The sequence below is a fragment of the Passer domesticus genome, chromosome 10 (assembly GCF_036417665.1).
Source record: "Passer domesticus isolate bPasDom1 chromosome 10, bPasDom1.hap1, whole genome shotgun sequence".
In the NCBI taxonomy this organism is placed as follows: domain Eukaryota; kingdom Metazoa; phylum Chordata; class Aves; order Passeriformes; family Passeridae; genus Passer; species Passer domesticus.
In genome coordinates this window covers 33,737,302-33,749,548 of record NC_087483.1, presented here as the reverse complement: position 1 = coordinate 33,749,548, position 12,247 = coordinate 33,737,302, and the positions used below count along the sequence as shown (strand labels likewise).

At 41.7% G+C, this 12,247-nt stretch overlaps 1 protein-coding gene and 1 long non-coding RNA gene across 11 annotated transcripts in view; both read right to left on the bottom strand.

Annotated features, from left to right (window-relative positions):
- The window catches only part of KALRN (kalirin RhoGEF kinase), a 473,084-nt gene that overhangs the window by 173,162 nt on the left and 287,675 nt on the right, over positions 1–12,247 (bottom strand). For all 10 annotated transcript variants that reach the window (XR_010369452.1, XM_064435043.1, XM_064435045.1 and 7 more), the window contains 2 exons: positions 10,415–10,584; positions 5,311–5,485 (listed from right to left, as the gene is read on the bottom strand). Coding sequence is in view for 9 of the 10 variants with exons in the window: in XM_064435043.1 (XP_064291113.1) it covers positions 5,311–5,485; positions 10,415–10,584 (345 nt within the window). In the remaining variant the exon portion in view is untranslated. The remainder of the gene's footprint in view (positions 1–5,310; positions 5,486–10,414; positions 10,585–12,247) is intronic.
- Positions 5,847–10,407, bottom strand: LOC135309134 (uncharacterized). Its single transcript, XR_010369455.1, has 2 exons — positions 10,051–10,407; positions 5,847–8,734 (listed from the first exon to the last, which is right to left on the bottom strand). It is a non-coding gene; the product is annotated as an uncharacterized LOC135309134 (long non-coding RNA).

The window sequence follows — 12,247 nt, the reverse complement described above, 5'->3', positions numbered from 1 at the left end:
AAGGTACAGCTAGTGTTATAAACCTGGAATGGGATGCTCAAATGAGTTGTAAATAACAGTGAAATGAGCTGCTGTGAAAGCTGGCGCTTGTTTCCTCCTAAACTCATGCTCAGGGATTGTTGTGAGCAGCCAGAAGAAGCAGCAAGAGAAATCAAGGCTGAAAAATTTAATTAGCAGGTGAAATGGAGCCAAAGAAATTGAATAGGGGAAAATTAGATATCCATCAGGTGAAGGCTTTAGTGACCATGGATTTTTTTGAAATATAACAGCTTACAAGATCCAATTTATACTGTGCAGTGGGAACCCCCTTAATCCCTCTCAGCACTGTCCTGGTGTAGGAATCACACAACTCTAAGACTACAGAAAACAGGTTCTAGCTAGCATTTCATATTGTAGGAAAGGAAACAATGCATGAAAAGGAAGGAGCTGGACACTTCCAGAAAAGGGAGAAGTGTCACAGCATATGTCACAGTTAGAGACAGCCACAGTACACAGAGCACCACAGTACAGATTCAGAGGGCTTTAAGCATTCACCCATACAGAGTAACACCTTACCACTCAGAAGGCTACAAGCATCTACTCCTTCTTGTTCTTTAGCCCAGCCTTTCACACCCCTCATGTTCATGCACTGCACCCGTGTGCCCTCTGTTCCCTTTGGTGGCTGGTCAGTGCCCCTGGGCACTCCAGGGCTCATTGCTCAGTGCTGTTCACCTGCTTTTCACAGCTGCACCCACTGGGCATGAGGCTCAGCCATCCCACTCCCATCACCACAAACTGTGCACTTACAGAGAAGGAAGGGGGGTTTTCTGAGGTAACCAACAAATGTTGCTGGACATGTATTGGCTGAGATAATTTCTGTTCTCAGTCATAGCATTCTACAGAGGCCTGCAGGTGAGTTTGATAATCTCTCTACAAAAGTTTAAAGGGAAAAATATGCAGAAAGACTCTGCATGGCAGTAATTCTTTAGGGGTTGCCACTCAGTGCATTTTACCATTTGGTTCTTATACATTTACTCAGTATTTTGCTGAGTATGTTTGTATTCACTCAAATAATGGTTAATAAGCCTTTAAATTACTATTTCTGAAGGAAGGGACAAAGCATACTCCTGAGGATGTAACTCTGGAGCAAGCCTGCGCTTTGTAGTAAAATACACTCAGTGTGGTGCCAGCACTGCTGCTGATGTCTGCCAGCCCTCACCCCTCCAGCCCTGCTCCTGATTTCCTCACAGCAGACCAGCTCCCACATTCACATTCCATGAAATCTCCCGAGTTACCTGGCTGGCTGCACAAACTCAGTTAAGTCTGTACCATATAGCAAGACCAACCATACAACCCCAACAATCCTGTCTGGTTTTGAAACGTCCAGTGGCTTGGTAAAGGGATAAAACCTATCAGGAATCAGAGTTAGACACATTTCCTAGATAAAGGATGGGCTGTCATTTTCTGTGTTAAAACTCAGGGCAGAACAGCTCCCATAGGGACAGCCAGGGTCTCTCATGTTTCTGTTATGTCTGTTTTCAGGTGCTGCCATAGCTTGGATTTCATAACTTACCCTGAGAACCCAGAGTGTAAATATCAGTCAATATAATGAGATTAAGGCAAGAAAGAACAGGCAGCACATGCTATGGGCCTGTGTGTTTGTACCCAAATTCATCTCTGCCCAACCTGCCATGAGTCCAGTGCAATACAAAAGCTGCCTGTGAGGCTTAAAAGTCCTAAATGAACACAGCTGGTCCGCCCTGCCAAAGAAATAGGCAGGTGGCTTCTCTTAAAGGAAAGTTTTTTTTCCTGAAGACAAAATGCAACAATAGTTGACAGGTTTCACTGAAGTACAAGATCAATAATGCCTAAATAGATGAAAATAAGTGTTGATTGTACAATAAGCATTAATCTTAAAGTTTGTCTGAACTCCAAACCTCTGTCAAGGTGCAAAGATTATAGAAAAGCTCAAAAACCCGGAGGGCTGCAAACCAGACAGGCACAGTGCAAGTTTAGGAAGGCTTGCCAGAGGAGTGGGTTATGTAATCAATGGCACATATTTCAACATTTGTGGAGAACAGTCAAAACAGGGTAGGTTCCAAAGAACAAAAGACAGACACTTGCTAAGCAAAACAAAAAGACAAATCACTCGTTTGCCATTTGTGTATTTTTAAAAATCCTAATATTTTGTTTGTGTTATTAATTAGAAAGAAGGACAGAAAGAAAGATGCAGGCAAAATTAACATAATTGAGAAATTTCAGTACCAAAACTGGATGGAAAGAGACCACATGGGATATTTTCTGAGGCTGAGCTCTGATGTGCAGCCTTCCCTAAAACTGTTGGAAGCAGATGGGCTCCCACAGCTGCATCCCTCCAGCTTCCACTAGAGCAATGCAAATCTTCCTCTCACCAGAGTGGCCAGGGAAGGGTCCTCATGCCAAGGGACTCCCTGGAGCACGAGAACCAACAGACCCAAGAACACACACCTGAGGGGGCAAAAGGGGAAACTGGGTGCTTGGCAAGGCAGAAGTGGCAATGAGGAGAAAGATGTTCAAGTTTGGGAGGAGGAGCCAGGTTTTGCAGGCAGTTTGTGCGAGTGCAGGAAGGATTAACACAGCTGCAGCAGGTAGAGGCCTTTCACTAAGGATGTGTTCAATATGGCACTGGTCTTTGGACAGATGGAAGGGGGCTTAGCTAGACTAGACAAGGAGAAATTAAATTGACAATCCATCACACTGGTACACATTATTTCACAATTCTTAATCTATGCAGGATCTAGGCTATTATGGAAAATAACCCAAATACATTTCCAGTCATAGCTCAAGCTACTTGTCTTTAGTAGAAAAAAATAGTTAATTTCCTGTTTAAATGTCATCATATTTTTCTCCTCAATAGCTTGGAATAGTCAATCATCAGAAATACTACATGCTTTTAAATTACGGTGATGAAAAAATCTTTTTGTTTCTCAACAATGGCATGAGATAATTCTGTTAATTCTTGTAACAGTTTCCTACTGACTTAGAATCTTCATTATACAGCTGAGGCAACTGACTGCAATCCACTTTCTAAGCACCATTACTGTGTCAATTTGAGCCAATTCAGCTGTTTGAAATGCATAGCATACATGGGTTATTTAATGCTTTATTTCAAACTGCCTTTGTTTTATTATCCATCAAGCTGTCTTTCTTGTTTAAGCACTAACTGTACTTAAAGAATTTAAGATACTGTCCTGGATGTGTTTTTCACTATGTTTTCAGTAGAAATTGTCATAATTATTCTAAAATAAAAAAAAAATATTTTTTCCAAGAGAGGGAGCTTTCTAAATAAAATCATCTGCCCATAGACTCTCTAGGAAACACGCTCTCAGATTTCCCTGTAATATTAATCTTGCAGAGGGAATTCAGATGTTCATGTGATAAAAAATAGCAAATCTAGAGTGACAACTAATGGTGATTTTCTTTGAAATCTTTTCTTGCTAATCTGATTTTAGAAGACTCTGAGGCACATTTCCAATTTGTGCTCCAGCCACTCCATTCTGTGAATATACAGAAGTAAGATCCATGCAGAAACAAGTCAAAGACATCTACAAAATATTTCCATATTGGTATCCCATGTGAGGGGAATAATGTAAGTCACATCCTCTCCTGATGCCTTGGTAGCCCCATCAGTAAAGTAATGACTGGTAGTGACACTTTGATTGAAAGGCTATTTACAAAGAAAAGGAATTTGAGAACAGCAATTTGTTTTAATTTTTTAAAAAATATTTTTACTTAAATCAGCACAATTATAGGTTCAGATCTTGAATCTCCAGCGAAACAGGCTGAAACCTTAATGAGTAACTCACTTGGGTTCACCACATACTGTCTACAAACACCTATGGGTGTTCCAGAGGCACATATTGGTTATCTCTTTCTTCTTTTTTGGAAACATGCTATTTATGGGTATGTTCAAGTACAGCATTCACACCCATTTACATCTTTAAAGTAAAACTCTCAATTATTCAGGATCTGCCACACTAACATGTATAAAAAGTATCTTCTATTTAAGTATAGGAGATAGCATACTCTGCTGAAAGAGCAGTATCTGGCATGAAATAGATACATTTATATATTTATACACAAATACAAAGAATGCTGCCTCTCAATAGCAAGGAGGTTCCACATGCACATAACTGGTAAGTAAATGAAACTATTCCAATTTATATAATTAACAAGCACTGTAGGACAGACTGCAGTGAAATACCTCACTGTGCAGTCACAGCAGAGAAGCTCAGATCCTCCTCACTGATTCCTATGTCTGGCATTCAGCTATAGAACAGGACACCTTTTAGGAAACTGGACACTTGCTTCCTGCCTTTTATTCCACTCTAATTCATCATGTCATGTCTTAAACACAAAATGTAACACAGCATTCTAAACCTCCCAGCAGTTACCAGCACCCACCTAGAGATTTACAAACAATAAATAAATAATAAATAAACCTACAGATTTACAAACAATACCTCCAGGAATGTATCATCCTCAAACACTCCCAGGTGCTCCCTGAACTGAACAAGCACTACAGAGATACTGCAGGAGGAACAGACCCCACAAAGGACACAGCACTGACATCAGTCTCACAGACTGTCTACAAGCTAATACACTTTTTTTCCTTTTTCATCTCCTATCAGAACTACAGAAAGTCATTACTGAGATTGCCTGGAATATCCTGAAAATTTCTCACTCCAAGGATACCCCAGCATTTTGATGAATTTTCCATCCAGTGCTTTTGATTCCAAAAGAGAAGACAAAACAGAACTGAAATACCTTTTTTTTTGCATGAGGACATAAATATGTCCCTTTCATTTTATAAGGGACATTTTTTTCCTTTTTAAATAAATCCACTGCAGTGTCTAAAAAGCCCACCTTTTAAATACTATTTCCTTTTATGCATAATGTGTTTTTTCACTCTGTGGCTTAGAGACAGGTGTGAATCTGTTTGTATCTGAAGAGACAAACCTCACTAATAAGTGATACAGAACTTTCAAATCCCTGAGTGACTCATGTCAACAGAGAGTTATAAAAGGCATCTCATAAAGCTTCTCTGCAAAGCAGGCAGATTCCCAGCATAGTCAGGGAAGCACCCATGCACCTCTTTCTGTGCATTCTGGCAGTTTATCCTAAAGTAAAAGGATTCATTAAGTGTGAATTAAAGCACAGTTGTAACTTTCTCTCCCCCACACAGGACAGCTGAGCAGAATCAAGCAGCCCAAGATGTATCCTAACAGGGCATGCTCACATGTTCTCTCTCTGCCACAGTTCCCCCACCCAGGTCATGCAGCCAGCTCTTACCTCAATGGTGTACTGCTCAAAAATCCGGAGCTGAAGGAAAATGTCTAGCTTAATCTTCCTCTCGTGGAAGAGCTCTTCCATCTGTACCTGGGCCTCGTCGAGCTGCTGAAGGACGGATTCGATGTGGCTGATGGAGCTGTTGTGGGGGGTCTTGTTGTTGGAAACAGCAGAGTCCCTGTGTCAAGGCAGAGGGCAGGGTTAGGGCTGAGCTGTGAGGCAGGCAAAAGAGCAAGAGCTACACATCTGTGATTCTGCGTGCTGCTGAGGAGCAAAGCCAAGCACAGAGGGCTGAGGGAAGGTGTGTGCAACACTCATCTCCTCTACTCCCTGAAATCCTGCAGCTCCTGAGCTTGGCACAAAGTTGGAGCAGGGGGATCATCCTTTCTTGTGTTGTGGACACTGTGACCTTACATGCTTGGGAGGGGCAGGGGAGGAGATGCACATCAACCTCAGGGGCTTTCTTGAGGAGACTGGCTGGCAATCACCTTTAATGCTACAGGGTCACCTGCTCCTGCCTATACTTACATCAAACTGAGATGCTATTCAGCCTCCTGGACCTTCACAAGGTAATTTCCTGCATTTGCCCTATTACTTACAAATAAATTGAATCAGAATTATGAGTATTTTAGACCATGGCTAGCAGTGCTTGGTATTCTTTGGATAAAGTAGTACAGCAATGGATACAGGATACAGCACAAAAAATCCACAACACACCTTTCTGAAACTGCAAGAGAAATCCTGACTTGTATTTTCACTGGGGGAAGTTAAAGGAGATGTGACTGTGACAGGTCAGATACTGCTCCAGTTACATTTTCCATTTACAGGCAGCAGAAGGGAGCAAACCCTTTACTAGTGGGCCAGGACCAAAGGGGAATTTGCTGTGCTTGAAAGCTTAGCATGGGCACAGGAAAGCCCTGATGGTTTCTTTTCTATTTGTGCTTTCATGTATATTAATAGGCTCACATACTATGAGTCTGCAATGTCTTCAGCAATTTTTTTTTCAGTGACTGTTCTATGGATAAATACTATTTGCAGACATAAAGAACTGAAATTTATCCTCAAACGCTCCACACAAGTCCCTCAATGTTCAGAAGGGTCAGAAAGGAAATTCTGAAGCCAAAATTTAATCTTGTCTTTGACACATTGGCTAAAACAAGATTTAATTGCAAGTATAACTGATTTCCCTTGCTTATATGGGAATATTACACTGATATTTCTCTCTCCAGGTGTTATGGCTTCTGCCCCACTCTGTCTGTTTTCACATTCATGGTGATCACAGGGTCTCTGCCTCCACATTAGAGCTGCACAGAGGAAGGAGGAATGAAAATAACTAGAGATTTTCAAACTACAGCTTAATCTGAGGCTGCATCCAATCAAGTTCTGTTTCCTTCAGTCAGCACCTGTCTTCTATAAAAGGACATGAAATAAGTCTTCACTCAGATGCAGGATTATTACTATTCATATATTATCTAAATTACTCAATGAATTATTCAAGACCGGTGTTGAATAATCTCTCACGGGATCTAGAGACACATTTAGTTTTAGAAATTCTTTTTCATTAAACATTTCACTCTTCAAATCAAGCCACACTTGCATTTCAGTGACTGATGCAATATAAAAGTTTAAGAGTAGTACTCTGCTGTGTTTTTTTAAGTCTCCTTGGATAAGGCATTGACAACACCCCTAGCTACTCTGGTCTGAGAAAGATCTCCCTACAGGAGAAAAACGTTTCTGAGATTGCATGCTTCTGTCACAATATTTCTTGTTCTGTCTGGTGATGAGAAACTCTGGAAAGAATAAATATAATACCCTTACTAATCTTTGAAAGGCCATGGATTAGAGTTTTAAAATTCAAATAAATTATTGGGACAAAAACCCCCAAAATAAACTCTGGTGAACATAAAATTGGACTCCGTACATTGCTGCTGACTTTGTTTAAAATGAACACTGTGCTCCTAAAACCACTTTCAGCGCTTTCACTGGGAGAAAGCTCAATGAGAAATATCTATTATCTAAAGCTTATATTCTGAAGTACTGCAAAAAAGGCAAGATACCTAACTCTTCATTGGCTTTTCTTTTCAGCCACAAACATTCCTGCTTTTCTCATCTCACGGGAGCAAGTCATTGTTTTGCCTTTCACAGATGACCAGAAATGTTGCCCCCAGCAGCACCCCTGGAATTGCAGTTCAAAAGGTTTGCTTTGTGTTGGCTGCTGAGAACAAGGACCACCTCAGTAAAGCTCTGATAAGGAAGAGAGAGAAGTGTTTCCTGTGTGAACCATGACATGCACAGTATTTCTAGGCAGGCCTGTTTTATTGCTGATAGGTATGGCCTCCTGATGGAGTCACTGAGGTCCTGAAGACCTTGTGTGAAGTGCAGTCCCAGGCATGGTATTTAGTTCAGGCAGCTGAGCTTTTCATTGCCTATCTGGAGGAAACAGAGTGCTGTTACACAAATGATCTTCTCTAAACCAAAATCTGTTCTCTCAAAGATAAGAACAAGAAATGTAAAACTTTCCAAAGCTCCAGTAATTTTATTGCTTTTAACCTGTGTTATGACATGCTTGATAAGAGCAGTGTATTTCATTCTTTCCATTGTTGTAGCATTTGCAATCTTCATCTATTCTTCACGGCAGGTACAATGTGAGCCACACTGAAATGCAATCCTGTGTTAAGGAAAGACTGCAGCAATTCTAGTTTTTCCTTTATCCATGTGTTCTTTACCATTGCCAGCAGCAATGAAAGCTGGTAAGAGTGGGCACACACAGAGGCAGCTTCAATGGGGTTTTTTTCCACACTGCTCTGCTTTGAAAGAGTCCAGGATCACATTACAAGCTTTGCAGTTAGTCAGAGTGCTCAAATCCAACACTTGAACCAGCTCATCTTGACAGCTCACCACTGCAAACTTTTCTGTGCATTCAAACGTTTGGTATTAACTCCATCAGAACCAGAGGACTGATTTGCACAAATATGTTCACCTTGTTCCACCTTGCTCGCTGCTCAGAGAACAAACCAGACCCCAGCTTCTCTTTGTTAAACACAGCTGCCACGAAACTTGCCTTGGTACTTTGCAAACATTGGAGCATGACACTGATTAAAAAGAAGTCTCAAAGCTGAGGCCACAGTCACTTTTCCAAGACTGAAGACAAGAATGGACTATGTTCACATTATAAAAAGCTGAAGTCCCACACACCATCTTGCAGTTCACCTCTTTCCCATGCTCCGTTGACTTCTCAGCTCCAGGTATTACCCTGGCCACTCTCCACACTTCCCTTCTGACTCAGGTTAAATCCTTTAGGCCAAGCCCACAATCAGAACAAGGACTCTGAATGTCGACACATTCTGCAACCCTAAAAACCACTCCACACTCCACCTGATGGGCTTGTACAGGGTCCCTTCCAGGCTCTACTCCATGGGTGTTCACACTGAAGTGATGCCATTCCAATAGTTGGGAAGAATAACAAAAATATTTTTAGCCCACAATTTAACTGCCATTTTTCTGATCTCATAGAAATGCCCTAAACTTTGCAAACAATATCTTTGCATAAAAGTAAGTTACCATGCAGACTTTTGACTGACCTGCTGCAGCTGGCCATGCACACATTCTCAGCTAAAACCCCTTCCCCTCTGGCAGCTCCCTTACCAAACCCAGCATGTTTTTATCCTACTGATCTCATCAGCAAGGATGAATGGAAGGATGGAATGTCCACTCCTGATCTTTCCTCCCCAAGTCTAACACTGGCAAGCAATACCACAACTCCAGTCCCTCTCCCTCCCCTGTGGTGCTGACAAGTCCACACACAGCAAGGGTAGGAATCTCCACGAGCTCTCTGGTGTGCCTGCCCAGGGCTGAAGGACAATCAAAACCTAGAGCAGTCCTTTCATTATTTTTTTTTCTGACCCAGCAGTGAAAACTCTTCATCCAGGATGACAGGGAAAAGCTTAGAGGAAAGCTCAGCATATGGCAGTAGGAAAATACTTCAGGACTCCAGGAGGGCTCTTAAGGGCAGAGCTCCACCAGAGCCCTCATTGTCCATTGCATTCCAGAGCATCTTGGGCTTTTCCTCTCAGGTTCCTATCATGGCTCATGGTTTCCTGCACATCTCAGATGAGAAGTAAAGTCATTACATTAGGAAAGCTCAGGGTGAGGAAGATGATGTCACTCTCTTGGAATGTCTGGTGAAATGCATAAAACCTGGGATATTTGCATATTATAATGTATACAGAACATGCACACATGTGGGTAAGGGCAACCTGTAACAACACAAGGATCTAAATAATAAGTGATGTATTGGACTTGGTTCAGTGCCCAGCAACATCCCTAAAAGGCAGGAAAACTTCACTGCTGTCAACAAAGCTAAAGGCACAGAAAACCACTGTAACAACAAATGAGAGAGATTTCACAATCACAAATTCTGTACAAGCTTACTCTGCAAATATTCATTTGACAATACTTGCAGATTAAGAAAGAAAATAAACATAAATATCAAACACCCAACAAAAACCCCAACATCTCCCCCCACCCCAATTCTTGGGACTAGTCTCTTCATGTATTTTAAATTAGGCAAAAATGAGCTGGTTTAATTCACAGTGCTAGTAGAAGAACCAGCAGTAAAAGAGCCTCTTTGACACCCTGAATAAAACCCACATACACAGAGATAAATAGAAGGGTGCTGCATGCAAAATGAAACAGTGAAGACTGTTAGACACGTGTGTATTTTATTAAGAGGAATACACTTACCCTACATCGGGAATAACCATATAAATCACGAGGCCTCAGTTCACAACCATTTAACAATCTTCTATAAATACCAACTAAAAATATTCACTTCAAACACATTTGGTTTCATTCACTTCCCAGTGCCTATAAATAATCTCTCAGTCAAACAGGAAACCAGTGCTGATCCACAGACTACTCTAATCAGTCCACACAAATCACTCCCTGTAATTTCAATAAAACACTCCAAAAATCTGAAGAATTATAAATAAGCAAAGAATTAACAAACTCCCCCAATTGATCCTAGCTTGCAGTTCCCTATTTAGGCACCCCTAAAGCACTGCATGCATCAGATTTCTCAACACCTGTGCCCCAGGTGGGTGCTTACCTGAGCTGCTGGATTAGATCTTCCCCTTCTTTAATAACATTGAGGGTAGCATCCAGGGTGGCTGTTTGCTGCTGCTGAAACTGCTTGATAAGCTCCTGAACCGCATCCACAGAGTCAGCACAGACATCCTCTAAGAGCTCCTTCTGCAGATCTTCCATCCATGTCCACAGCTGGGAAGAAGGGGAGGGAAATATAAATCAGAGAGGGATTGAGATTTAACCCTTTTGCTCTCTAATTCCAGATCAATAGGCATTAACTCGGGCTGCATGTTTCACAGGAAAACTGATCTATAATTTGTAAACCCAAATAGATGCATTTGATATTGATTCCATTTAAAGAAAGAAAATAAGATAAATATAATATCAGGTAGTTAAAAAAAATCAATTTCTATTTATTATACAGCAATAACTAATTATTTTATTCTTATTAGCTCTATATACTAGTAACAAATTAAAATCTCCTACAGCTATGATAACCTAACCCCTTCAGGAGCTCAGCACTATCAGCTGCTATTAATTTCACATGCAGCTGAAGCCTGTTGCAGGACAGACTACAGTCTTTGGTATGTGTGTATGGTACTGACTGAAGTCTAACTGTGCCTGCTCAGCTATGCCTTCCCAGGGGTTGAGGTTTTGGTGTTTCTTTTTCAGTTTGCAGTACTTAAGCCCCCTCCTCAAAATGCACTCGGACTCTGCATTTTAACTCTGGGAAAATCCAAACATAGGAGACAGCAATATCACTAATCGACCCCATGAAGATCCATTAATTTTGAATAGTTCTGACTACCAGTTTTAAAGCCACAATCACAGCAACAAATCATTGCAAGTGCTTAGATGAGAATTTCCAGCCAGCTGTTCATCAGAGGTCTGGACAGGGGCAGGAATGCCCCAGCAGCCTCTCACTGGCTGTAAAGGCTTAAAGTGAACAGAGGATTCCCCTTTAAGCTTGTGCTGAAAAGTGAGTGTAAAATTGCACCAACCGAGCTGGCAGCCTGCCAGCACACCCTAATGATTCCACCAGAGACTCTTTTCTGTGCCACGCCTGCCCCATTAACCCACATTTTGCTGGTGTGTGCTGGAGGTAGCAGGGAAGTACCAGAGTGCGAAAGAGCAGCACACTGGGAAATGGCAAAGGATGCTCTGGGAAATAGCAAAGGATGCAGTGCTTCTCCCAGGGACTGCAGAGCTTTGTCCCACAGGACCTTGGGGTGAACATGAAGCAGAGGAGGACATTGTGTGTGGGTGGCAAAGAGCTGGTAAAAATGCTTGTGTTCAGAACGAGTTGCGCTGGGTCCCCATCCTGCAGCATTTCCTCTGAGACTGTGAATTCTGCACGTCCACATTAAATGAGAGGAGGATGGGGATGTCTAAAGCTCCAGCTGCCAAAGCTTCTCACAGCCAGGGCCCGCACCTAAGGCCAGTCACTAAGTCCTACACTTACACATGCTACAGACTTCAAGGATATTGCCCTGGCCCAAATCAAAATTATCAGAATTAGAATCTGTCCCAGCACGCTCATGATACAAGAAAAGGGAGAGCCCAGTGTCTTTTGCTCTGTCCCCACCTCTGCTACTGAGTCCTTGCTTGAGAGACTCACAAAAACAAGTATTAGAACATACGCCTTACTTGTAGGTTTTTCAGAGTCAGCTTTTAATGTTTTGGATAAATGCCTCTGTTTATTCATAAATATTATAATGATAATGGCCTAGCCAACTACTGGCCTGGAAACAGGATGTCTTTGCTTGGGATATTTACATATTTTCACATTCTTAGGAAAAAGGCAGAGTGTAAAAGGGGAACTATTAATCAAAGAAATAAATGTAAGTGAATAGGC